General features: G+C 37.8%; 1 protein-coding gene across 1 annotated transcript; it reads right to left on the reverse strand.

The window, feature by feature from the left end:
• Positions 1-270: 270 nt before the first annotated feature.
• On the reverse strand, positions 271-26,631 carry SPATA48 (spermatogenesis associated 48). The gene is given in 12 exon segments (XM_037380018.1): positions 271-394; positions 4,478-4,585; positions 15,199-15,307; positions 15,850-15,884; positions 16,977-17,043; positions 17,501-17,613; positions 17,615-17,636; positions 18,297-18,344; positions 18,347-18,368; positions 19,331-19,413; positions 26,122-26,361; positions 26,364-26,631. Coding segments are annotated over 12 exon segments (1,239 nt in total).
• Positions 26,632-27,927: the final 1,296 nt, after the last annotated feature.

A 27,927-nucleotide genomic window follows, 5' to 3' on the forward strand; every position in this document is an offset into this window, starting at 1 on the left:
TAGTTAATAAGGCAATCCAGTAAGAACAAGAAAGAACAAGTTTCAAGCCTTTGACTTATGACTCCTCTTGTTTTAATATGGTTTTAACTGTCAACGCTAGTAAGTCATAAATATGAGAATAATGTAATAAGTCTACCACAAACACCCACTTCTATGTTATTTTATTTTTGTTCCATATTTAAAGTATCCACACATCTTCACACATTTCCTTCCTCCTCACTGTCAGACACTGAGGCTCTCAGTTATGCAGGTAAAAAGGATTGACATTTTCTAAACTGTAATAGTTTCTGGTTCTGTCTTGTTGAAATAATTCTGAGGACTAACTGGAGTCACAACTTGAGAAAGAGGCTCCTGGTGATTATATTGAGACAAGCTTCCATGTTTGGCTATGTATCTGCAGCCGCACAGAGACAGAGAAGAAAATACTTTTAAAATGTGTTCTCATATTGCTAAACATTCGCTCTCTCCCATCTAACTGCTTTCTTCGTAAACAGTTGTGCCCACTGGCCTCAGAGACTACTATTTGCAGTACTCCATGATATTAGAATCAGCCCCCTTAAGAACAATGGTGGCAAAACTGCCTAAGAGTATTAAAACTTATTTTAAGTCTTACTATCTGGATATATGTAACATGCTGAAAGACAGATTCCTACATCAGCTGTAAGAGCTGTATTCTGCATCTTGCATCTTTACAGCCTTTCTTGGACACACACAGTTGCTTCACAACTAACCTGCACACTGTCTGTGGAGAACCGCTATGAGCATGCTGAAAGCATTCAAGCACATAAGGCCCTGCAGCGCCTGGAGGTGATGCTGAAGGTTTGACTTTCAAGCCTGGAAAAGACACTTTTCTGGCACCATGGCATGCCTGCTTTAGATGCTCAGTCCTTGCGGTACCGAATACTGGGTTGGGCATTAGAAAATATGCTGGGGATAGTCTGGGAAGGAACAATTTATGCTAGACTTCTAATATTCTTCTGATCCTTTACAAGAGGAGGCACTATAAATAATCTTATACCTACAGTCTAAGTTAGTGTCCTGATTTCAGCTGGGATAGAGCTAATTTTCTTCTTAGTATCTGTGCTTTGGATTTGCTGTGAGAAGACTGTTGATAGGACACTGATGCTTTCAGTTGTTGATGGGTGATGTTTATACTAAGTCAAGGACTTTTCAGTTCCTTGGGCCCTGCCAGGGAGAGGGCTGGAGGGGCACGGGAAACTGGGAGGGGACACAGCCAGGACAGGTGACCCCAACTGGCCAAAGGGATATTCCATACCCTAAGATGTCATGCTGAGTAGATAAGCTAGGGGAAGAAGAAGGAAGGGCAGGGACATTTTGGTGTTATGGCATTTGTCTTCCCAAGTAACCGTTAGGTGTGATGGAGCTTGGCTTTCCTGGGGATGGCTGAACAGCTGCCTGCCCATGGGAAGTGGGGAATTCCTTGCTTTGCTTTGCTTGCATGCGTGGCTTTGAGTTTTCTTATTAAGTTGTTCTTATCTCAACCCATGATTTTTACATTCCTTTCCAATTCTCCTCCCTATCCCCCTGGGTTAGGGGGAGAGAGTGAGTGGCTGTGTGGTACTTAGTTACCAGCCGGGGTTAAACCACAACAGTTGGTGTAGCCTGTCTGCTGCAGAACACCTGCCTAATCAAAGCAGGGCTGACACAGAACTGACCAGACTCTTATGTTCACTCACTCTCCAAACAAAAAATATTTTCTTTTGACCTAAAGATCTCTTTTGCATTCTCCAAAGCAACTTGCTGAAAAGGTTCAAGCTTTCTTTTGAAAATCAAACATATTACATATGGTGAGGCCAATGAATATCCTTACAACTCATGGTGCAAATGGATTTGTGTTTTCTGACTAGTAATGAAAAGTTCATTTAAACACAAAACAACATATAAAACATTCATTCCTAGGCAAAAGCTAAGCAATGCTGCCAGAATTTAATTGTTCTAAAGGACTTTGAAACCTAATTTTCTGACTTTACCTTGGGATTACCTGGAAGCAAAAATACAATAAAAATACACCAATAAAACTTGACATATAAAAATACTATTCATATTCGAAGACAAAGAAACCATATTTCTTCTGTTCTATATTCTATACAATCCTGTTGAGTTTAGCATGCTTAAAACAGATATAAAGGATTTTGCCCTACATACTGTGGAAGCTCCATGTAATGGAAGTGCAGTGCAGAAGTGGTTGCATGCTGCCTGGTCTATCTGATATTGCTGATACTTTTGACAGGAACATTTATTAGACCATGTCAGCAGTAGACAAGAGACTCTCTCTGATACCCATAATTGTCTTCAGGAGACTGACCGTATATTGTAGATATGTCAAATAAAGCAGCTGTAAAATCATCTACCACATGCAATCACTTGCTACTTTCTGAGAAATTATTACAGGCATGGCTTGAAAATGATCAAAGAGAGAAAAAAACAGGTCACCAATTTAAAAACAGTAAGAATGAAATCACGCTTTACATGAAAAGCATGTGAAGGTGAATTGGGATAGTCTGATCCCAGATTTCAGGAATAACCTCTATTCTCTTCACCTCTCCACCACAGCTGAGCTTGACCTGTGACCACTGAAATTAGCCGGGAAGGAAACAAATGTTAAGCATCTCTTTTATGGGCATCACTAACTGATGTTGGGGGGAGATTCCCAGCATCACTAATATTCTACACAGCAGTTTCATAGAGGCTATGATCCTCCATCTTAAGTCAGTGAACATTTATTTTACTCCACAAGTAGGCCCAGAGAAGGTAAAATAGGACTGGGTACTACCCTCAGGGGAATGTACCACAGCTCAGAAAAAAAGCTGGTGAAACCTGGTCTACAATGTCTGGGTATGATTATGCTTGCTATATGTTTCCCACACAGCCTTCTTCAAAAAAGTCAGGGGATTCTGTCCTGGTTCTGGAAAGTATCCAGTAGCACAAAACAAGGACCCTGTTCTTGCCATCCACTGAAAACTAAGAAAATTCATCCACTATGAACTACACCCACAGTAACACCTGTATAAAGTAAAAGGAAGTAACAGATGTGTTTTGCTTTCTTAGATCACAGTGGCACCTGTCTTTTTGCTCTTGAAATCTGGTACCTGTCTGAAGTCTGACGATGATATTTCCTAAGATGCATTTGCCTTTTTATTTGTCTGTGACATTTACAAGCAAGTTAGTCTTGCATCAGGCTGCTCCAAGTTCAACTTTATTAGCCTATGGAGACTCAGGATGCTGTTCCATCTTTTCATTTCCTGTCAACAGCAAACTGTGACTACAAGTGACTGTCTGTTTTCAAAGTATAACCACAAGACAAAAAGAGCAGAGGTGAATGGATGGAAGGCAGCAGAAATGGAAGGCAATGCATTTTGCACAACGATGAAACGCTTGACAGGGTGAATTCTTTAAAAGCCAGGCAGCTCCCTAAAGCTCCTCAAGCCTTTTCTGGATACTTTTCCCTCTCAGTGCTGAATAAGAAGTGTGATGTGTTGTGAACAGAATCCAATCAACCAGTTTAACATAAGATAAATTTCTCAGGAGAACATGGAAACTTGGGATAGTGTCAACACGTCCTAGATCATTAGGGATAACGAGAAGTCAGAAACTAAAGTGCAAAATCATAGGAAAGGGACACAAACAGTTATTAAGCTATTTTGAAGCTACTGGGAAAAAGGTTAGGTTGGTCCTTTGCCAGTGTCAGAAGCTCTTTGTGTTAACAAAAGGGGTTTTCAACTGTTTTGAAGTGTCCAGCTCTTTCAAACCCAACAAGAATTAGACACCTGAATACTTACATTGGCCCATAGATTTAACAAGCTTTGTATGGAAGAGCAAGAGGGAATAAAGATTACTAATCCACTTCTTGAGGTAGCCACAACAGTGATGTGGGGCTATGATGATTTCATAGTCATAGGGTCCCGGGCTGCAACAGTGTGGGGGCATGGCATGATTTTGCCTCACACTGCCTTCTAAGTAAACCCACCCATTTTTAACAACTATTCTTGTATAACAAATAACCATTTCTTAAGTCTGCCAACAACAATTTGGACACACAACACCAACAATTTTCTTTTGGGAATTTTTAACTTTGACGTCCATGGGCCTCTTTCAAAACACATACAGATCAATCAATAAAAAAAAAAAAAAGTCACTTAAACCATAACTCAGTGACTATAGCTAAAGAAAAAACATTCTCAGTGTAGAAACAATCCACATTCAGAAATCATGATTTACCCCAGTATTAAGGTACCTTCCCAATACATACCTTACAAAGTTCCAGAAAAACTCTAAAACCTCAAAAGCATTTCAGATTAGAATGACAACAATGTGGTGGAATCCAACCCCAACTGTTTCGTATTTTTTAAGCCAACATGTCATGCTTAACATTTAATTGTTTGTTAACTGAGTAAATTAAATTAGGATTTTACCTATAATCTTCCTGAACAAGCTGAGAAATATACCTCATACCTACCCATGCATTCGTGCAATTATTGATTGGGTTGTTGATGGAAGATTAGAATTTGCTGGGTGAGCTGCTGATCAATGAACCTTGCCAGTGTATCCAGGGATATCTGGAGTGCTAAAGGAAAAAGTTAAAGTGGGGATGAGGAGTAGAGAAAGGGTAAAGGAAATGACCATAGGCTTGAAATATGACTTACAGATCAGTTCTAAAATAGCTAGTGTTTATCAAAGATGGATGGAGTAAAAACTCTTCATAATGTAATGAGCAGTACTTAGAATGTATGAACTGGCATAGCTCCTTTAAGATAAGTGAAACTACTTTATGATCACCTAGCTGATGATCTGACCCAAAATCTTTGGTTAGACATGGCAAAACCGAGTTCTGTAGTGATTTTCCTTCCCCCCACGCCCCACCCCCCCCAGTTGTTTAGGGTCAAATATCTGTACAATATTCATGATTACAAGAAACATTTAATCTTGAAGAAAAAATGGGGTTCCGGGGTTCACATAGAGCACAAAAAGCATGGAAATATTCCTTAAAAATTTGATACAGTTTTACTCCATATTTAGGTTTCAGCTTCAAATATGGAATTTAGGTAGCAGGCTTTAGACCAAAAGGTGTGATTTCTCATGCCTAAACCACAAATGATATCCCAAATGATTCTGAAGTTCTCTATATTTCCCCTAGAATTTATTAAGAATGTACTTACATGTATATGTAACATTATTAACAATGCTTAGACACATAAATAATAAATAGCTTGAGTAGACTAGTGGATTGAGACAGTATGTCCACATCTTGGAAAACTAAAGCATTTTGTTAATTCTGATGCTAAGTTTTAAAGTGAAATTAAAAAGAAAGTTCCTTAAAGAGACAGAGGAAAGAATTCTACTTATCTGAGGAAGCACAACAGAAAATTTTGATAGCAATTGCTGCAAGATGAAGCAGAGATGGACAAAATCAAAGGAAAAAAAGGTACTAATATGAATTCAGAGAGATAATCCAGGAAGGTTAAAAATAAAGCAATCTAAACGCCCAATATAACAGCTTTTTTTGCAGCAGTTATTCAGTGTCATCAGTACTGTTCTATATTGACAGCTCAAAAAAGGATACTGCTGCATTATACATGTATCCAGACTGCCTATACACATGGACGTAAGAGCTCATGACAAACTCTTTCATTCACTGAATCAACTACATACTTGGCATTGTAAACCTTACCTCCATTAGTCTTTTGTTGGTTTTCAGACCCTATGCATGATAAGTGTCTCCTTTAAAATAATCTGAGGTAGTTTTTGGTTCCCTTGTACACCGGGTAAAAATAAACAGTTTCTTTAATTATAAAGTGCATAAAGTTATTAGTTTCAGTACAGATGATCAGGTACTTCTCTGCAACTAAGTTCAGCACAGGATGCAAAACTGGACATATGTGCAAAATGTGGTTTATCAGAAAATTCTATGACCTGTGCACTAGGAAACTTGGCTCTGAAGTTCCTCACCAGAATAGCAGAGGTAATGACAAAATGCTGTATCTACCTACCACATTATAACAAAGGACTCTGGGTGAACTATACTTGCCACAGGAGCATTGGTGGTATATATTGTAATCTTTGTACTCATAGTTATCTGAAAGACCATTTAGTTCTTTGTCTTATTTTGAGGTAGTTTTGCACTAACCCAGACATTCATATACTGCTCTGTTCCCTGGGCCAAGCTCCAGTACATGACCCTCCAGAGAAGATGGCTTTGTAGAATCAGTGCAGCAGTTCTGTTGCACTTGGGAAGCTGTTACCTATGGGGAATCACCAAGTAGTTGGCTGAGCAAGTAACAAATCTGCCCTCAGTCTTGACAGCAGCCATGCAGGGATAACAAGGAGGCCTGAAATTCTAGTACAGCAGTAGAACATATTTTCAGAACTGGTCAAAATGGCTTGCAGACAAATTTGCTTTTTCATGTCAAATTAGACAATTGTTAGGTTATGTGCAGATTAGGTAACTATGTAGGAAATTTCATCTGCATATACAAAGATCCCACTGAGGGACACAATGGACATTATGTGTGTATATGCACATGCATTCATCCAAACCTGAAAATATGATATCATTTTGAAGGAATCAGTCAGACTGTGGGCAGTTTTATTACCCTGGTGATGTGCTACACACCAAGATACAGCTCTCCTATGTAACAAAGAAATTCCATTGACTTCCTTGAAATTGTATGAGCGTCACAGAGAAGAGAAGCAGCACAAGAAGCCCCATATTAACTTGCAACATTTTATAAGCCTATTTGGAGTTAACTCACATAATAACTATACAACTGTGGAGATATTAGAATACATTATGTACTGTGAGACATCTGATTGATAAAATCTTCTGACCTTAAAAACTTGCAAATCTAGAAGAGAAAAGCATCATAAGTGGCCAAATGTGACCCAAAAATCAAGCCTGAGAGATGATTGAAGATGTAGACTTGTACTAGACTGTTAGAAAGGATTGACAGAATTGGGTACCTTCACAACATGTGGAAAGGATGTATGTCTGAAAGAGAAGAGAAATGGGCAGAGAGAAGCTAGAAGTACCAGGATAGTAAGAAAGCTTACACTACAGTAAAGCAGCTGCTCTTCTGGGAACCTGCAAAGAAGACGCAAAAATGTGCTGCGGTTATGTATGTGATAAAGCAGAAGAAACTGAGGTTAAAAAAATACCCCTTTGGTTTTTTGTTTTTGGATTCCACTGTCTAGCTCTTTGTGTTTTCTCTGATGAGCTGCTAAACCAGATTGCTGCTGCTAAAGAAAACAACTAAGTGCCAGGCTACCACTGGGCAACATACAAAACTCCTCTGTGGTTATGCTGTCGTCATCAAGCTTTCTTTCTGTAACCATGACATCTCTCTTGTTCATACACTTCCTTGTTATCATGCTAGCAGCTCCTAGTCCCAACAGTAAGAAACATAGTGTTGACAGTTGAATCTGTGCCAGCTCTAAGATTTTTCAAGTGGAATATGGTGATTCTAAGTGCCTCTGCTTCGGTATGCCTCTGTTTCATATGTCCATCTTGGGACAGAAAATTTTTATTTTCTGGTAGTGTTCAGGAAAAAAAGCATGTACTTAATTTAGTTGGCCACCATTTGAGATGCCTTAAGGTATCTGAGATAACCCCCTATAGCACAGAACCTGCAGAAGATCCATGCTGTTCTGGAGCAGCAGCTGGAAGTGATGGTCTAGGTTCTCCAGGGCATTGGATGCCCAGGTTTGTCGTATAAATTCCATGTCAGCTGTTTTTATGGGACCAAAATCAAGATTCCCCCAAATAATTCCTAATTCTTGAAAAACTTGAATCTAGCACTTCAGCTTGAGCAACTGAGGTATCCAAGTTCTTTGTGCAAAAATTCTATCTAGTGAAAGCAATCCAGTAGATTCCCAGCTTGCACTTACAAGCAAAGAGTTCCCAACATCTTACTCTTTCTTAGAAATACTGTTCTATAAATCTCACAGAACTAAATCACCAGATTAAGTCATTAAGTAGTTCTTCTGGTTACTGCAGTTATAAAATAGGCCTCTCAGGTCTCATGGACTCATAAGACTCACAACTGGCTTCAACCTCACATTCCCTTCCAGGAAGGGATGTGTGACACATTTGTGGTCCTTCTTTTACTCCATGATCCTATCTGTCAATCAGAATAACCTGTGGCAAAACCACCTCAGACACGACCCTGTGTCGGGAAATTCAATGCATACAGTCTTTTGCGTTGGGGAAGAACATACCTGAGAGAACTTGTGAAGTTAAAACAAGGCACGGCATGTGGAACAAAGAACGGGGCTGACACAGTTTTTGAGCGGAGCATACTGGGTTGCATGTCATACCCTTCTCACTTGGCCATTAAAGCAGGATAGGGCATGGGTATTTAAAAGTGGATGTGGGGTTTCTGAAAGAATAAAACCATCAAAATGGTAACTCCGCAGAAATATTTTGAATTATGTTGAACTGGAACATTTGTTTCTACAATTTCAAACAGTTTTATTCTGCTTTCAACTTTTTCAACCCCCATTTTTAGTACAGGGTAATAGTTTTCAGAAACAAGATTCAAGCCAGCCATAAAACCTCATTTGGAAAATGTTGAAGTAGGATATTTCAGCACCCCTCACCCTCAATCCCATGAATGAATCAAACTGGAAAATAATACACGGTGGACAAGCCGTCAGTTTCTGAAGAAAAGATACATTGTGGGAAAGCTCTTAGGCAGCCCATGAACATGACTATGCAAGGTGCATGGCAGCAGAGGGTCCTGTCCCCAGCTAATTGCGGCCTGTGAGGTTTCTGTGGGAACTTGAAATTATAAGGGATGCATGCACACAGTCAGTTGTAAGCTGACCACACTGAAGAAATATGACTGAAGTCACTACAGATACACTGATGTGATAGCAGCACTTTGCCCAATGTGCTTGAGAAATGAGAAACCAAGAATAAAGGGTAGTTTCAGAGGACAGCTTTGTGCAAGAACTGCAGGACTTGAAACACTTAGGACTTTGTCTTCCTAGAAACTGTATGTATGTATTAAGTTCCCATTTCAATCAACTGCTTCCAGAAATTGATGTTGGTTAGATCCTTTCCTCTCTCTGATACAAACAACCTCTGTGGCCTTGGACAAGTCACTTCAGCCTCCTCAGTTCTCATCTTTCAAAAACTAACACTATAATCTACCAGTGCTATGGCAAAGAATTAGTTGATGCTTCAAAAGTGCTGCTAAGTAACACCTTGTTGGAATGTGTATGTATTGTGTAAGCACTGCCCTCTACTGAGTATTATAAGAGCTGATGAATTATGAGTAGCAAGCTTTAAAATGTCGATGACTGCCAGATTTTTACTTAATTGTGGAAGCAGAGGCTTTTAATGTGGAACAAGAAAACAAATCTCTGTCCTAACTGCTTTTGTCAAATTTCAGGAGATAGGTACCAACAAGTACAACAATGAAAATCAGGAAGTTGCTGTACTGTAATACAAAAAATGCACACAAAAGAGAAAATCACCAGTCAGATGTAACACTTGATTAATGTATGCTCGGAATGCACCCTGTGCTATGCTATTACTACACTAAGTACTACTAATTCACTGAGGGTGTAAGGGAGTTCTAACGATGCCAAGGAGAGTTATTTGCGTCTGTCACGGAGCACTTACCAGAGGCCTGCCCATGAATGCTACAGAGGAAATCCCCATCACCAGCGTGGGAGGCTTTTTTCCATTGACCCTTAAAACACCTGCAGAACTAAAATACCACATAGAGCATAACCTTGTTTCAGCAGCTGCTTGGGGAAGAGGTCAACAAAGGAAAAAGCTGGTGATTAGGGGAGGAGGAGAATTAAACAAAATTACATACCTATAAAGATGTTTTTAAGAAAAGAGAACAGTAGATTATTCTGTTGGGAATCCATACGATACATTAAAAGCAGTTTCTCTATGGTTTTCAAAATTACTAGGTTCAAAATGTCTTTCTGAATGAGAAAGAGATTTTTTTTAAAAGTAGTTGCTAATAATAAGAAAGAATGAATTGGGTCATTACTTATTTTCACTTATTAATAACATGGAGCATCTCAAAAGTGCCCGAAGAATTTAGCAGTCTGAGCCTTCCTGGAAGTCTCTGTAGCTGTGCTGCAAAGTTCCCTCCCCTGTGTAACTTGCCCAAGGGAGTTGAAAATACGGTGTTTCTTCAGAATTTGGACCGTCCTCCTCTTCCCTGATACACATTTGAGTTGTAGCAGCAATTACACACAGGGGATCAGATTTTATAAAGTGCTCGGCACCTAAAAGTTTCATTGTGGTGTTTGTGGCCAGGTTTTCACAGGAGCTTAGCAATCAACATGCACCCAGAATGTGAGCTCTTTCAGAATTCTGGTTTTCATGTGTGGTTGCTGAGCTATTTCTGAAAGCCTGGCTGGCTGCACAAAACATACTCTTTAGCTCTCAGTTGCTTCCCTACCTGTATATGGTTAGCTATGTGACATATAAAACCACATGCAGTATTCATCTTCCACAAATAAATATTATAAGAAAAAAAAAATTAATAATATAATCAGTAAGAAACAAAGTAAAAATAACTAAGGAAAACAGTCATAATCAATTCAGAGTTCAATGACTTCTAAAACAAATAACAGAGGTCTCAGTTCTCCAAAATATATAAACAGATACTCAATACTATCCCTGTTCAGGAAATCTTGTTAAGCAGATACCTTTAACTCACTGATTCCAATGGAATTTACACTTCATGGGTTTGAAAGAAAAGAAAGTCTAAACAAGAAGATAGTTTAAAGTAGGCAGACAAGTAGTGAAAGTAGGAAGAAAACCCACCACAAGTAAAATAAAATATGTACAAAAAAATGATAAATTTAAAAATACAAAAAAGCCACTTGAACACTGGACAATTGTTTTCCAGTATACCTAACAAAATTACATGGCATACATTGAAAATACAAAAAGTCTTTGCTACTTAGTGATATAAAAAGATGAGATTCAAACCTGTAACTCCTGTGCTCTGACTGTACTCTACTCGATGGAGCACTGAGCTGTAAGACAAGATCATGTATGTTTTATAAAAGATTTTTGGAGATCTGCTGGTGAAAAGGGACTGCATTAGGAAGAGATTTTCAGAGTGCTGTTTCACAACAAATTCCTAATTCTTTGACTGGCTCTTTTTTAAAAAAATATTTTTACGTTGCCGTTGGCAAAGAAATGATAGAAGATTCCAGCTTTTAGGCATACGTTGCAATATAACTGAGGATGAAAGAGAGGAACAAGTTCATCCTAAAGCAAATTCAGGTGTGTATACACAAACCAAGGATATTAAGAATGATGCTACATGCCAGGACTGGAACAGACTTCAAGAGATGATGTAGTTGATCCCTTTCCCCCAAGACAGGCTTTAATGAAAGCCTAGAAGCAAATGAGAGGCACTGAATTACCATCCAGGACTTTTGGTCAAGTGTGAAATAGAGTCTGACCTGAGAAAAGCACTTCCACAGCTTCCTTAGGGAAATGCCCACTGATCATCCTTAGACTGCCACCAGATCACAAACATAGTTTTGATTAATAAGTTCAGATACATAAATTTAGCACTGCTAGATGAATCACAACACTTATGACATGGCTTTTTACATGTGGTGAAAGCTCCCACAGCTGTTCTATGTCTGAACCACAGAGAAAAACTGGATTAAAAAAATGACTTATGTTCCCAAGTCTTCACTTGTGTCTCAGCCTAACTTTTAAGAACGATGGCCATCATGTTGCATTAATTATAATTTTTTTTAAAAATTATTATATTTTTAAAATCAGGTTTCAGCAAAGCACCATTTCAATAGCAGAGTTTGGTAAAAAAAAAAAAAAAAGGCACAGGCTAGGGCTCAGGGTACATGAATTTTCACTCTTAACTGTGCTACAGATTCCCAATGGGACTTGGCAAACCACTTAATCACACTGCACCTGGATTGCCATCTGTAAAACTTCCAAATTGCACACTAAGGATTTCAGAATATTATTTAGAGTGCTAGGTTATGCAAAGCAGCTTTTCATCACACCAATCTTATACTAGGGGCTTTTAGGCTCAGCTACAGCATAAGTAATGACTTTTTTCTTTTTTCTAATTCCTTAAGAAAAAAAAAAAGAAAAACAGAAGACGGTTTCCTGTTCTGCCAAAAGGAAGAGAGGGTGGGTGCAAGGGTAACATGCAAAACATGTCCAGGTTCACCACTCTTCCTGTTTGTCTCTGCAAAATTACATGACAGATGACTCTTAGCTGTTTTCAGCTTTGCTAATAATTTGAATGGTAACCACTTTCTTGCATGGTCTGGGGAAGAATAGTGTCTCACTCTGGAATAATGCTTGAGCGTCGATGCTGTTGCCCAAGTGCTACAGGCAGGATGTGCAACTACTAGTCCAGGAAAGAGTGAAAGTGACTATCTATAGCGAGATTTTTACATTTACAGACTTACAAAGCATGTTTAGACTTCAAATCCATATATTTAACTTTCAAGGACTTTGGTGGGAGTCTAGCAGCCTTAATACCTTTACACATCTTTCCAGAACTACTGGCAAGCACACAAAGCAGGAAGAAAACCTGTACAGGGATCACTTTTATGTCTTCTTTCTGACTTTATTCTTTCCTCTGCTTAAAATCATACCAATCTTGATGTCTGACAATCATAGACAGAGAATAAATATGAAAAATTTCATAGAATTTTTCAGATGGAATTAAGATTTTCACAGCTTTGAGATGTCAGAATCCTTTAGGTCTCAGAGATCTTGGTCTCCTGGTTGCCAGAAATCAATGAAACCCATAGCCTCACTCACTAAAAAATAGGAAAATGACATGGAGAATACCAGAGAACCTGTTGCTCAAACTTACCGTGAGACCATATGCTGCAAATCACTCCAGACAAGATGTCTGTGTTTGTGGCACAGTGTACACATCAGCTTCTATTCTTCAAAGCTCTATGGCAACAGAAATATGACATGGCAGAATGAAGGGTTAATAGCTCTGCTAACTTCCCTACAGCTCAGAAATCCCTGTTCAGCACAGTGTTGTATGCTGTGTGCACTCTATTTTTAAGGCACATTTCTCAATAATCATTTTATACTATTTTATGTTCTAATTCAAGCAGAAGTTAAAAGTTGGATTAAGGCTGTGAGAAATTAGATGACTTGTGCAGGAGGTGAGATAAAACAATCAGAATGGTGCCTTATGTACATAAAAGCTTGGTATTAGTAGGTTTGGTTGTAGCAATACAGGTCAAATTTGACCACCTTAAAATGCTTAGCACCTTAGTTTGCCTGTGAAACTACTGCTGTCACGAGTAAGGCTGTGTGAAGAATGATGTGTTGTTCCCCACATGTGTGTGACAGCATGTGATGCTCTGCAAAAGGATATGCATTCTCCCTGAAACTGATGTAAGAAATGGAAATGAACAGACCTAAGGTGGAGCTCAGAAATTCCAGCTACTTCCAAGGCAGGTCCCAGCAAGTAGGAATGTTTAACCCATACTTTGCTATGTGTGAGTAAGGCCCAGCATTATGTCTTCTCTTCAGAAAAGAGAGGGCAATACTTCTACAACTTCTCTCACTCTGCTTCCCCCAGTGCAGTTTCCTCATGTGGACTGTGCAAGAGCACTGAAACGACAGAAAGGAAAGGCATATGCAAAGAGAAAATCAAGTAAGTAAACAGCACAGTCTCTTTCTTGTTTTATCATTTTTAGTTCTTACCATTAAGTTGTTACTTTTACCATTTTATGTTCACAAAAGTTTGCAAATAAATGTTTTATACCAGCTCAAGCTACTAAAGACAACTTTAGAAAAGGCTTAAAGTGAAAACCTTTGATTTTCAAAGTTCATGATCTAGCTAAAAGTAAAGTGTAACGGCATTTAGTGAGCTTTTGTGAACTCAAAGGTCACCTACTGACTAAAGTTAAAAATCATACATTTCTAACATGGCAATATTGAAGTCATACTACCCATCAAACAATGGTACACACACTTCTACCCAACAGATCTGTTCATTAATACTAAAGAACAGGAAGCATTTGAAGTATGAAAATATGTCATAGTTTGAAAATAGCTTTTTTGGAAGTAGGGACTCTATCTGGAATGGCATCAGCAGAAATTTCTGGTGCATGCTAAGCTCAGAACCTTCTCTTCCATGTCCTCCCACCTGAGCCTTGAATGTAATGCAAATCTATTTCTTCCTGCTGGGAGTTTACAGGAATGCCTGTGTTAGGTAGTCTCAGCATCAGCAGGAACCATAAGTCAGGTGTTTTGGGGTATGATCTAGCAAATGTGCTCAGACTAGCTTCACAGGCAACCTTTCTCAACTGAGAAAAATGGAAAGGTGCCTGCCAAGTTTTTAAAACTTGGTTGTGCAATTGGTCTAGCAAGGTTAATAGCAGGAGGGACAGTATACTCTGATTTCCATCCCAGTTTAGGTCAGAGACTGCTGATTGTGAAGACTTCATTATACCAAACAGTATATTGCACTGATGTTACCGCAAGCAGCTTTTACTTCCCAGGATGGGCAAACTAAGGGCAGATTTTGGTCCAACAGTCAGTTATTGTTAGTCCATTATGACTGTTTTGTACTAGATGGATGGCAAGGGTCACCTGGGCCACAAAGCAACTCCTGGATGGAAAGAAACCTCATCAACAGTTTTGGTTGAAAAGCATGATACATGATGTTAGGAGCATAATTTCCCTGAAACTGTAACACTGAAGTGATACAATAAAGAATCAGGCCTTAATGTTCTATGACAAATTCACATGTAGTTAAAACAGGTTGCATTTAAGCTTACCATAGCTCAAGTAGATGGATAAAATCTGTTATACCATCATTTCAGTAGACATCTCTTCGCTTATTTTGTATCAGCTTCCTTGACTAATTTTGTATATATAGGCTGAACGGTTCCTTAGATTTATACAGACCTACACTGACCACTGCAGGCAGTTACCGCTGTAGGCCATTTACTACTGACTCAGTTATTAAAAAGGACTATTTAATTTCAATCTTGCATCTGAAAGCCCACCATGCTTCCTGTGTTTACAGACCTCATTTATGCTATTAAAAAGAATAAGGAGTGTTCCCCCATTTTTTTTCATCCTTTTGGTCCAAGACCAGATCTTTAACTGTTTTTTCCCCTTTCCTAAGTAACAAGAACTCAAGAGGCAGTATCAAGACCATGCAAATAAAAGAAACATACTGTGCAGTGCTTGTATAGTGAGGCTTTGAAGTTCACATATGATTAAGTGGGATTAAGACTACACTGACATTGTCAATGTCTTCAAAATTTACTGCACCAACACAAGCCACTGTTTGGATAGAAATGAAATCAAATATATGTACATTATTCATAAGACAGCTGGTGGAGGCAGGTGAACCATATAGTACATGCTCCAAAATTCTAGTTATTTATTAAAAAGCTCCACAAGAAAACACATGGAGATGAACTGCCCTGTGTGCTTGGCATGTCCCAAGATTAAAACAATCATCTGCTGAACTTGCAGCACATAACACATTACAGCTCTAGTACATATGTGCAGAGAGGAAGCTTGGGAAGAATGGAAATGAGATAGATCTCTTGTCTTTTTGGCTACGCCCCTGATCAGACTGGGGTATTCTTCCCAAGAGGACGTAATGGATACTGATTTCTAGTTTACTGGTAAAAGGCTGAAGTCACTTGCAAGTAGAGAAGACTCAGCACACACTCTTCTGTGGCACCAGAAAACACCTTAAGATTAGATAACATAGTCCATCTACAACTCTTGCTTCAGAAAATCAGAGATGGATTCCTTGGGCTTAATCAAAAATGCAGAAAGTAGAAACAACCCAGGGACATTGTCCTTAGGTATACAAGGGATATGAGAGGTTTGAGAGCTTCGACTTACACTGTTAAAGACAAAATAGATCAATCACCTTTTTTTTGCCAGACAGCATATTCTGATACAATATTTATGAGGTCCCAAAAGAGAGCTGATGACAAGTCAAAGTTTTGCTTGTGGCATGATGCAATGCTCATTTGAATTTGGTAAAAGACCGTGGTAAATGATTAGGTTGGCATATATGCTAAATGACCCAGATCAGCAGACAGAATTTTGTCTTTTAATCTTCCTCCTCAGGTACTGGGACTTCAGTCAATTTCCTAGGATAGTATAAGCAAGCTTTCTTTAAAAATGTAGTGTTTCTCTACTTGCAAGACTTATTCCATTACTGAGAACATGGGAAAATTTAACATCAAGTCTGAATTTCTCTCTTGGTCTGTCCTTGCAAGCTGCTCTCACTGTCCACATCTGTATTTGAAAGAGCAACATTCAAGAAACCATAATGATAGCATTTTCTATCTCCCTTCCAACCTGCAGTGGTACATGTCTCTCCCATTGTATGCCTGACTGTGCCCAGTAGCACACTCATCCATTGAGTTTGACTGAGCAAATCTGCTGGCTCATGGCCTGGAAAGGAGTCATGTTCTAATTTTCCTGTCTTGCTTTGACCAGCCTTTCCTTCCCCATCTCTACTTGGTTCTGATCTGAGCCCTTCTGAACCTCCTGCCACCCTTTGCTGGGCTCATCTAAAATACTCCACTCTAAGAACAGAATAGCTGAAATAGAGAGTGAAGAAAAGACACGAAGGCACAAGTGATTGTTTTGGATTCTACAGACAACAGAAAAAAACTTGAGTTTGTATACATGTATGATTAACATGGTGTTTTCATAAATGTCATGCCTTAATGAAAACATCAGATGTATGAAATCATGACAATAATTAGCTTTATAGTTTTCTTCTGTTCTGCTTTTTATATTTAAGTCTCTCACAGGAGAAGGATATTAGAGTATACTTCTCATATAGTTATTGATTGAATATCTTAATTTCTCTAGTTAAAGAATGCTGCTCAGTTTAGTCTTCTGAAATAATTAACTGTATGCAGACTTCACAAAGGAAATGTTCAGAGGACCCTGATATTCACAAAAAAACAAAACTTACAAATCAACAGGTCTCTGGGGAAAGGTAAAAGATCTTGTTTGAAATCTGTCCCAGAAGCATCCAACAACTTAAAATCATAATTAGATGCTTCTTGTAAGGCAACATTACCTAATTAATTTGGCTTAATAGATTTTCATGCAGTAATCAGAACCAATTGCAGGACTGAATTTTAGTTTAGTAAAAATAATAATTATTACAATTAATGATCACAAGTAAACTAGCTTAACGTGAAATTTGTTATGGTGCAGCATCATTCCTGTCAACCACTTTTTCATTGATATCCTTGCTCTCTCTTTTGGTACTGTGCATGCATATCTTCCTCTGTACTAATTTGTAGGGGAGGGGGATGGAAAAAGTATGCAATCATTTGAGGCAATTGCTGGAGTGTGCCGATGACCTTAAATGCTCACTTGGGGCTGTTTTTGTTTGAAAACGTTGCTGTGGGTTTATGTGTATCAGCTACACAAAATTTAGGCTACATTTCACTAGCAAAACATAAAACCAATTGGCAAGAGATTGTGCACTGACTTGGATTATTTCAGGTTCAGGATTGTATCTCCTTTTTGTGAAACACTGGGAAACAGGATCAACCAACACTTTCACTGTTGATTCTGGACACTAGATTTTGGAAAGTAACATCCCAATAAATTTCTTTGTAAGCTCTAGATCAACAACAAAAAATAGAAATAAATTCCTGTATAGTCATTAGTGAATGACATTGGTAACTAGATAATAAGGAATTATGTGACACAGAAGGGTGTAGAAAATAAAAAATGTGTATGTTTCTAGTTTAAAAGGAAATTAAAAGCCTGGAATTAAATGTTGCTTGTTGGAGAACAAGTAGTTATGTTATGATTCACAGGCTCATCTTCTTTAAAACTGTCTCACTCACTAATTGAAAGAGGTAGTTTATCTTCCAATAAGCTTACAGTGATCATGGGATTTATTTTGTCTAAATTTGAATAAGCAGTTAAGTGAGATGAGACATAAATAGAGATTAGACACCAGTCATACCATGCCTGTGACAGGGGTTGAAGACAGATGTACATAATGCCCTTTTGGAAACTCCAGTTTCTCTTCACTACCTTTGGAGGAAGTGGAGTTGAAAGGCACAGACTGGATACAAGCTTTTAGATAACTGAAGTTCATGAGGTTAATCCTATGCTAAATGCTGTTAAAACACCAGAAGTCTTCAATGAAAGAAAAATTGTTTGTAGTCTTACATGCCCTGCTACATAAAGGTGCATAGTAGCAAAAAGAAGATGACAAAACGAAGTAAAGCACAAGCAAAATCGATTTTCAAAAGAAATGGTGTCTCACTTTTAGTATTTGACTTGTAGAAATAGTCTCTTGCTTTTTCTTCTCTTCACCTTCAGAAGGATCACTTGATTCCTAAGAGAAATCAAATACATGGCAGAAAGCAATGCTATCATTATATGATACTGTGATTGCTTGTTTAAAGAGTGAACTGTATGTATCTGCATTTTCCCAGTTTACTATCTTCTTTTGCATCAGAATGTGAAGCATACAATTTCACATAGTTCACCAGCCAGCACTGGCAATCAGGAGTGGACCTATTCCTGAGGAGTTCTATTCAGGAAGGAAAATGTAATATAGTGAATACAAGTTTAAAAACTAATAGAATGTCCTTGCCTCTCTACTCCTCAAGAATGCAGTTTTCCATTTGCTATATTACTTATGAAATGGTACAGTAAATACACTTTGCAGTCCCTCCCATATGCCTGATGTATTTGTATGATGTTCATTGCTACAAAAGGAGTCCAACTCAAAGAACTACTTAAGTACATGCAACACTTTAAGGACTATAAATAGGCTCATCAGTGTAGAAGGATGAAGGATGTCATTACATTTTCAATATGTGAAAGACTTAATTAGACTTGGGCTATAGAATCATTGATTTTTTTTTATTTACTTAGTTGTTTGTGACTTGCACCAAACAAGGCCGTGCCTAAGTAATAAATACATGAGTATTTATATCAAGTATGAGGGTTTACTATGTTTTGTATATTCTGGTATTTTTTCTCTAATTCTGTTGCCAGTTTCACGTAACTGTTATTGGTAGTATCAGTCTCACATTACAGTCTAAAAACCTTAACCGGAGCAACAGTTCAAAAATTGCAAATTATTGGAGCAATAGCCACCATTAAAATCTGGTCACACTAACACACAGCTACCTGAAATATTGCGCTTATTTCAATATAATTAGATGAAGAACTGTAAAAGTCACTACACTACTGTAATCACTGCCCAAGTGTGTTGAATGGAAAGCAGACTAGAAACAAAATTATTTCAATATGTTTTCTGTCTTTACAAGAAGGGCACCAGACACTTGCCTTGAGATTGGGATCCATACAAAATGCAAAAATATGGTTTTGGTTATGCAGAGCAGGAACAACTTTCACCTGAGTTCTCCAAACTGATAGAAAGGGCTTCTTATTGTGTTAATCAATTTGCAGCAATCCTTACTGTTTTAAACTCTATGAAAACAACTCATGGCTTGCCATAAAAATTGATGCACCAATGTTCAGCTACCTGTTACCACTCCAAATTACAAACATCCACAAGAACACATTAAATTACACAGAAGATGAAAGTAAGTGATAAATACTATAACAACATACATTGCTATGGTTTGGCCTACTTCATATATTGTCATGCACAGTACTAACTGTATAAAGGAAAGTATCCGAATTATAAAACATAGTAATAAAAATTTGCTAATGCAATTGAAACTAGGAATTATGTATTGCATTTCTACAGTTACATAATTTTTGCCAACTCCAAAAGCAATACTCTATTCCATAAGAAATGGCTGAATGATTTCCTAAAGGTATTTCTTTGTCTCCTTCACCCTCCGAACTTCATATTCCAATAATTTGAGCTCTCCCTGACCAAGTTCTGTAAATCAGGCTTTCCCACCAAAAGGCCACATCCTGCAATTACTACAGAGTCACATATGTGCTGATTGGTGAGCCAGTACACACATGCTGATAATAGTAAGCTGCTGCCAAATAGAAGTATGTTACAATGCCTGAGTTTCAGCTCCCTCAAGAGGAACACTCATTTATGTCTTTCCTCTCACCAGACTTAAATTTTCAAACATCTTGCAGGGATGCAGTTATCCTTGAGATGTTTGTATCTCTGTCAAATTTGGCAAAAAATGGCCAATGGTGTTCAAAATTTTTAGGAGAGAACCAACAGATAAATGGAAACAACCTGTCTCCTTAAGGAATCAGGATAAAACCCACAAAATAATCCCATAAGTAAGGTAAGGGATATGTATGAGATTATCATCTGAACTGCTGTGCCATTAGGTAGCATAATGCTTTTGGTGACTTTGGAAAAGGTGTATTTGTAAATATACTTTGTTATACTCTAGTAAAAGGGATAGGCAGCCATACAGCCATCACACCACTCTATGAACACTGGAAACTATTATTTAGTGTCTAGAATGTACTACTTAAGTAGCTTTCAACCTGCTTTTTACTGCCAGACCCCTTTAAAATCTCAAATGCATATGTGAACCTTTATGTAGCAAATATAAGCTATGTCATAATAGAGTTACTTTTCCTAGTTTTTTGTAGAAATTTTAGATATAATTTGGAGTAAATAGTTCAAAGACTAGAAATTGGAAACCATTGTGCAGAATGCAAAATTAGTTCTTGCAGAATTAATCACTCTGACAAAGTTTAAAAGAAAATCAGAGCTTTCAGTAAAACAAAGTTTAGTATCCTAATGCTATATGCGGATACTGAAATAATATGACCTGATTTGTAAAACAGCTTTTTGCACTATGTGCTGTAACTTTCAAGATGCTGCTTTCGAAAAACTTGATAGAATTTGTGGATTTTTGCACTGTGAAGAGCTTTCAAATGGAATCACTCTCCATTTTAAACAATAATTTGGGAAGTGTCTCTTAAGCAGATAATATGCTTGCAGTAAAAACAGTGGCTGCACCTTCATTGCCTCAGCTTTGTATAAACTTTAAATGCCATTTGCAAATATACAACTTCTACTCATATGGGGATACTTCCATTAAGTTTTATGTCTGAAATACTGTAATTACTTGATAGGTATGCATGTACTTGTGCCCTCTAAAGTAAAGAGGTATATGGCTCAAATATCCATATATCCTAGTAGTTCCATAAAAAGTCTTCCTCTGGTTAATTGATTAAAGAGCTAAAGGTTGTAACTGTTGTTCTTTGTGTTGTATGTCTAAAACAGGTCAGCTACAAGGTCCTGTACAAAGGATGACATGTATACAATTTTACATTTGCTTTGATAATTGTACATTGGAATTTCTAGAGATCTCTGCTCTTGCATTGTATACTGTAATTTGCTGTCTTGACACTACTGTCCTACTGCTGGGATGATTAATCTAACATTTACTTCTCCTTTTTCTTCCAGTGGAAGGATCTAGCATAAAAACTGTATTATTTTTTTCTTTAAGTCAACTTTCTGGAGGTTTCAATGCTGCTAATGATTTGCTCAGTCCCCAGGACTGAAAATTTCATGATGTGTTCTTGTCCAAGTTGGGAACTCGGTGTCTTGGCTTTGTCACTTTTAACTAATGACAAGCTTAATGATACTGTCAGTTTCAGTTTATTACTTAAACTAGTCTCCTATTCTGACCAAGCAGGATTCAGTGATGGGTAACAAATTTAGGGAATTTCTGGTTTAGATTCTGAGTCAGAAACTAAAGATGTACTCATTTGTATTCCTAAACTGTTTCCCAGAAAGCATGAAAGCCAGAACATCTTTTTGTTTTGTTTTTAAAGGAAAAAGTGAGACTCTCATGGCCACACATAAAGAAATATACAGAGATTTCACAAAACCAGCAGTCTCAACAAGTTTCACTGAACCTCACTGTCATTTGAAAACTGTGTACTGTTTTTTGATATCTTGTATTTTAAAATCAGTAGGAGTATTGACTTCAAGTGGGCCCAGCAAGCAAATGAAAGGTTTACAGATAACTCTTCCAGATGTTTTTGCTTAGTTCTCTGGTTAATTATTCTACTTCTTTTTACATATAAAAAAGAAATACAACCCATTAACATTATTTCTTCTTTCTCTTTTACTCCTTTGAAAGAAAAGGCTACAAATCACTCCTTGAAAACTAATTCTAAATAAGCATAAACCCCATCAGTTTATATTGGAAAGACATGCATGACTAAAGAAGCAACGAAGAAAGAACAAAGTTCTTGAATAAACAAAGCATCATTGCTATTGAGCAAGTAAAAAACAAACACATGGTGAAATACATAACTGTAGGGATGATAAATAATCAAATCCTTAGTGAAACCACAGTTGGTTTATTCAATGGCACTCAGCCCTCAAGAGATTATTCTAAGTTTTGATGCATTATTTCCAGATGACCTACTAGCTTATTAGGCAGTGTACTATTACACAATTCATAGTGTTATGGGTAATTATTTGATAGCCCTGATATTCTTGAGCCTACTGTTACTGTAGGCCATTTTTCATTCTTAGTTGACTTTGTTTATATGCTATAATACTTATGAGGGTCCTTGAATTGTTAATTTGATGTTTTTCAAGTTGCACATTTTTTTGCTCTTCACTTTACATGTTGCTCTGACTAACCTTTGTTCTTTCTCTTTTTGCAGGCAGATAAAAGGCTTTATCTCACTAGATACCTATGTTACAAACTGGGGCTGCAGCAGCATTGCCTACAGTCATTTTCAATCATTATTTGAAAGGTAGGAGAGGCTGGAATCCTACCTTGATATGCCTCACACTCAGTGCACTGCTTAATTCTGGATTACTCCTGGATGATTACTTCACCAGAGTAATGATTACTCCGGAGAAAATGCTTCTTGCTTCGGGAGAAGAAGCACTGGGAAGGGAACTCTTCCTACACAAAGGCCATTGAGAAATTAGTATGTGACCACAATTATTTCAACGTTATGCATAAAGTTCTTTGACAGAGCCTCTCCTAGTAACAACAGAATAAAGATAAGATCTTCACACAGATAAATAATTGATTAGAAGATCACAGAAGGAGGGAAGGGTTAAATGACAAATTTTTCAGGTGGATGGACATCACTGGTAGAAAAACCTGGAGGTAACGCGTCTGGGCTTAGGACTTTGTTGCTTAACATATTCACAAATTACCTGGAAATAGGGGGCTGGAAGTTAAGTGATGGGTTCAAACAGCAAATGGATATATTCTTGAAGGCAAATCTATGAATCCACAACTACTAACTACAAATATACCATCTCCTCATCACAAATTCCTAGTCAACAAGCCATCACATGACAGGAAAACACATGAAGGAAGTATGCTGACAATCTATGTTAATTATCCACAGTCTTGGATGGAATACTGGACTAGTCAGGTTTTTCGACAAATCAAAATATGGCCACTCTAGTAGTGGCATGAGTTTACTGCTGATTTCTTATAGAAAAAGGTTACTATCAAGTCTACAGGTAAACTCTATAGTGTTTTCTATTTGCCAGTTTTTGAAGAAAACTTTGTCTATGGATGTATCAGCTTCCAGTAGGGGCAAGAAGTCATCTCTGCTCTTCATTAGACTTATCAAATACCCTAGTTCCTTCTGCAATCCCCATGCCCATCAATGAGTTAAGACATACAAAATAGAATAATAATTACAAACTGGATATGAGGGCTTCATCACCAGGTTTTCAGGTACAAATACACCTGCAGTGTCAAATTCTGAGGTCCTCCTGAACACCGGAAAAAACTCAAAACCACAGAGAAAAGGTTACAAAGTTCTGTTGTCATATGTGTGAGAGAAGGGGACTACAGACAAATGCTGTCAACTTCCTGAAGACTGTGTCTTCTAGCACTGAGCACCTTGCCTATACCAAGGGAGCATACATGAAGAATAGCTCTTCAGCTGTCTCCCTTCTCTGGCAGATTCTGATTTTCCAGTCTTAGAATGACCTCCTTTGTCAGCTTCTCACCTTTGCTTTGCTATCACAGAGACTTGCTGTTCAATAAACTTGCTTTGTTCAGTAGATGCAAAAGACTGCTGGGGAAGTTAAAAGTAACACTGTTGACTGCCAAAGCCATAGCACTATATCTTCTCACAACAGAGAAACTCTTGTCTGCTGCAGATGTTTTATACACCTCAGCAAATCCGTCTCAAAGGCTGCTTCTCTCTCTTTTTTTTTCCATTCAGTCCTGACGCAGTGAAGAAAGTGACTGTAGAATTTGCTTGCAAAATGCCTGACCTCTCTTCCAGCACAACTTCCCCTAACAACTGAGTTATGGAATGTCTTGGGACTGATATCTAGAAAGATTAGCACTTTCATCACATCACGTGCCTGGAGGTTGGTAGTTGGCCTTTGAATCATATAGCTGAAATCTGGAATTAAAAATTAAAGTGTCATTAAAAACAATAGCTTAAAGCTCAACTACTTTTTAGATCTATATTTACACATTTGTAGTCAATATCTCAGCATCACAGGAAAACCTGCAAATGAATACTAGTTTTGGAAGAACATTTGCACAGCTTTCCTTAAGAAATTTATGCTGGACTATATCTGTTTCAATGTTTGTCCCTGAGTTAAGTTTGACTTTTTCTGACAGCTTCAGTATAGTCAGTATTTCACTCCAATAATGAACTTCACGTAACAAAATATCACCAAAAAGGCACAAGATGATTTCTGTCTGCTTTCTGGAACTACTCTCCATTTCTTGAATGTAACTCTGGCTACTGACTCGATGACATTCAGTTTCAGATTTTGTCAGTGTTCATTTCAGGTATCTATCTGCCAGACTATCTCTCTCTCTGTCTCTGTTTTATTCTGTGTTGGAAAAATGAATGGTCAAATAGAATTGCATATCTCAAATCTTCTTTCCCCTTCACTTTTCCAGAGGCTTGCAGAAAAAAACCCCAACAAACAGCTGATCAGTTCTGATTGTCTGAGGTCTAATTTCATATGTAAATGGAGAACACATTAAATGAGAAATAAAAGTGAAAATTATATGGGATGAGCAAGAAAAAAAAAAGGAAAACTATGTAGTCTATTTTTTTATCCCTTGTGGTTTCTTGAGTTCTTTTGGGTTTTGTTATATGACTGCAGTGAGTTTAAAGTGATTTAAAATGCATAGTTCGAAGACAGAAACAAGGAACCAAAACCGCTGCCTGAATTTATAGCATGTAAGACTTTATGGTGACAATAACACGGATAAAGTATAGCTAACCATGAAGTGAGAGTGTTATTTCTGTATAGTAAAATGGAACAAGAAGCTTATTTACATTTCTTTACCATGTTATAAGAAATGCCTCCCTTCGTATACGAGATGTTGCCTGAGTTCCTGTAAAATTTTGTTCTAGCTGTAATGAGCATTTCTCTATGAAAACTGCTGGAATTGGCTTAATCTTTATAAAAATTCAACTATAGTGCTTATGTTATGCTCATTACGTCTGCCTTTAGAAGCCCTTGGTAGGTATTTCTGCTTTCCAGAATTTTCATCAGAAAATTCTGAATATAACCAGCAACACAATTTTGCTTCATGTTAAAAAGAGTTAATTTCCATTTTGATGCTGTAATCAATACAAAATGATCAGACCCAATTTTATGTGTATAAGTGCAATACATTGATATAAAACAAGAGGGTAATATGTGCTTCGACCACCGTGTGATGGCAGTCCTAAAAACCTTCTCTTCCCTAAACAACTAGACACTGAATAGGTGTTTAAATGCACTGTACTGCAACTTGTCAGGAAATACTAAATGACGCAGAAATATCCAGAGGATTTCCTGACTCTGGAATGATTTCTTATTTTGGTTTATATTAAAACAGGTGCTCATTAGAACTCTTGTATATAACTTCACAATTTACATAAATAGATTTTTAAAAATATGATTTACCTCCAAATATTTTTATATTTTTTTAGCATTAGAATGCTCATTAGAATTTGCTGATGGTACCTCTTTGCTACAGCAGGGACAATGAATCATACAAATACTGCTGCAGTTGTCATATTCAGTTCAAATATCCAGGGCAAATATATTTTATAAGGTTGTTCTGCCAGGACCTTGGGGGATAGAGTTCAGAAGCTAATTTTATTTATTTGTTAAGCATCACTGATTTCTTTGGTGATTAAGAAATAAAAACAGTAGTTTGCTTTACCTCTGAGTTGTGTCCTGACAGAAGCAGCTGGCACAGCCCTGGAGTTCCACCTTCTGTCCTGGCTGCTTTCCTCCCAGAGGTTCATCTGCCTCCTGTGGGCAGGCTGGCCTCTCTTTCCTGTGATGGGGACCTGCTGGTGAGGTTTCTCATCACTGTAGTCTACCAGGGATTCCATAGCTCTTCCAACATTGGGCTTCAGGTTAGCATCTGCTCCTGGACTCAGAAAACCTGCGCAGGGATTACTAAAGGCACATCATCCCACTGTGGGAATAAAGGGTAATTTAGCTCTCCTAGAGGGGTGAATGGACTGTACTTAAGGAAAGAATTACTGGTTTTCTCTTCAAAGCTGGCAAAGCCATGTCTGTTCTCAGGACCTCTCACAACAGGTGTGCACATCTTAAACAGACTTCAATACTGCTGGTTATCCATCTTGTGAATGGGTTCAACTGACAAGGTGGACTTTTTAAAGGCACTTGCTTGCCTTTCAGCTCCATGGGAAACCACAGTCATTCTCTTCTATCATCCTTATGTGGCAGTATACTTAAAAGACTCCACTTGCTCCTGTTTCTCCAAGTTTCTGAAGTCCTAGCCAACAAACCACAGTAAAACTAGAGGTCATCCTCCAGAATATCTGTGTATAGAAACCGTGAAGAGCAAGGCAGTGGTTTAAGTAGTGAATTCTTTCCTGAAAAGAGATTTATCAAATATGGTACAAAAAGAACAGAGCGACTGAATGAGCAGAGAGTTATTTTGTGATGATGGTAACCATCTTACAATGAAACGTCTCCTGGTGTGAAACATGTCACAGTAATCTAGTCCTTCAAGGGGACACACACAGCAACTTGAAATGGCACTACAAATTACTTACTCAGCTAGCAGAGAAAAAATTAAGAAGTTTTCAGTCTTACTAAGAATTATATGGTGTTTTCACTGAAGTATTTTAAAATAAATCACTCTGTTATCCAGATCACAAATATGCATTAGATTGAAACACAGATTTAACACCAACAAAATTTATCAAGCACAAACACAGATAAATGCAAACCAGAAAACTTACAATTATTACTTGGGATAAGTAAATCACATTGACATCAGAGTTTTCCATGCAGCCTGATTACCTCCAGAGTTTTGCCATTTGTTCTATCAGGTCAGCGAATCCATTAATGTCTCTGCTCAGAATATGCAGCATTTCCTAATCCCAAGCTTGACGGTATTCATTAGCAATCTAAACAAAAGTGGTCTGATTTACAGAGGTCCACTCTGCATGAATTCAGTGCCATCTGCAAAGGTGTGGTACTTAAGAAAAATCAAACGTTTATTTGGACAGCTCAGTTCACACTATGAGGGCCTTTATTTTGTGGTCTTGTCAGGAAAAATTAGGGCAGAGACTCTGATCCTTCTCTCATTTATGTTAGTCTCACACAGATGTAACTTCCCTGAATCCCTAACTTGCTCTTGATTAACACTCAATCAGAAATGGGCCTAACATTTATTACAGTACAAATTTACAGTAATAACACTATGCAGAATGGTAGGGGGGTTTTTTGAGTAGTTTGCTGATGGAGCACAAAAATAACTAAATAAAGCTTCCTTCTTTATTAAGACAGCTTTCATACACAGGTCACAAGAACTAAAACAGGAGAAAAGTGACAGGCGAGCATACTGTATATGCAGTACTGGCATTGTAAGGCTAAGCCAACACTATGAAAACACAGAACTCTTTGTCTGACACATCTTGTGTCCACTTTCTACCACACTCCAGGGAGACCTTGTAGAAGCCTTACAGGACCTAAAGGGAGCCAACAA

This window comes from Falco rusticolus, chromosome 3, assembly GCF_015220075.1.
Source record: "Falco rusticolus isolate bFalRus1 chromosome 3, bFalRus1.pri, whole genome shotgun sequence".
Lineage (NCBI taxonomy): Eukaryota > Metazoa > Chordata > Aves > Falconiformes > Falconidae > Falco > Falco rusticolus.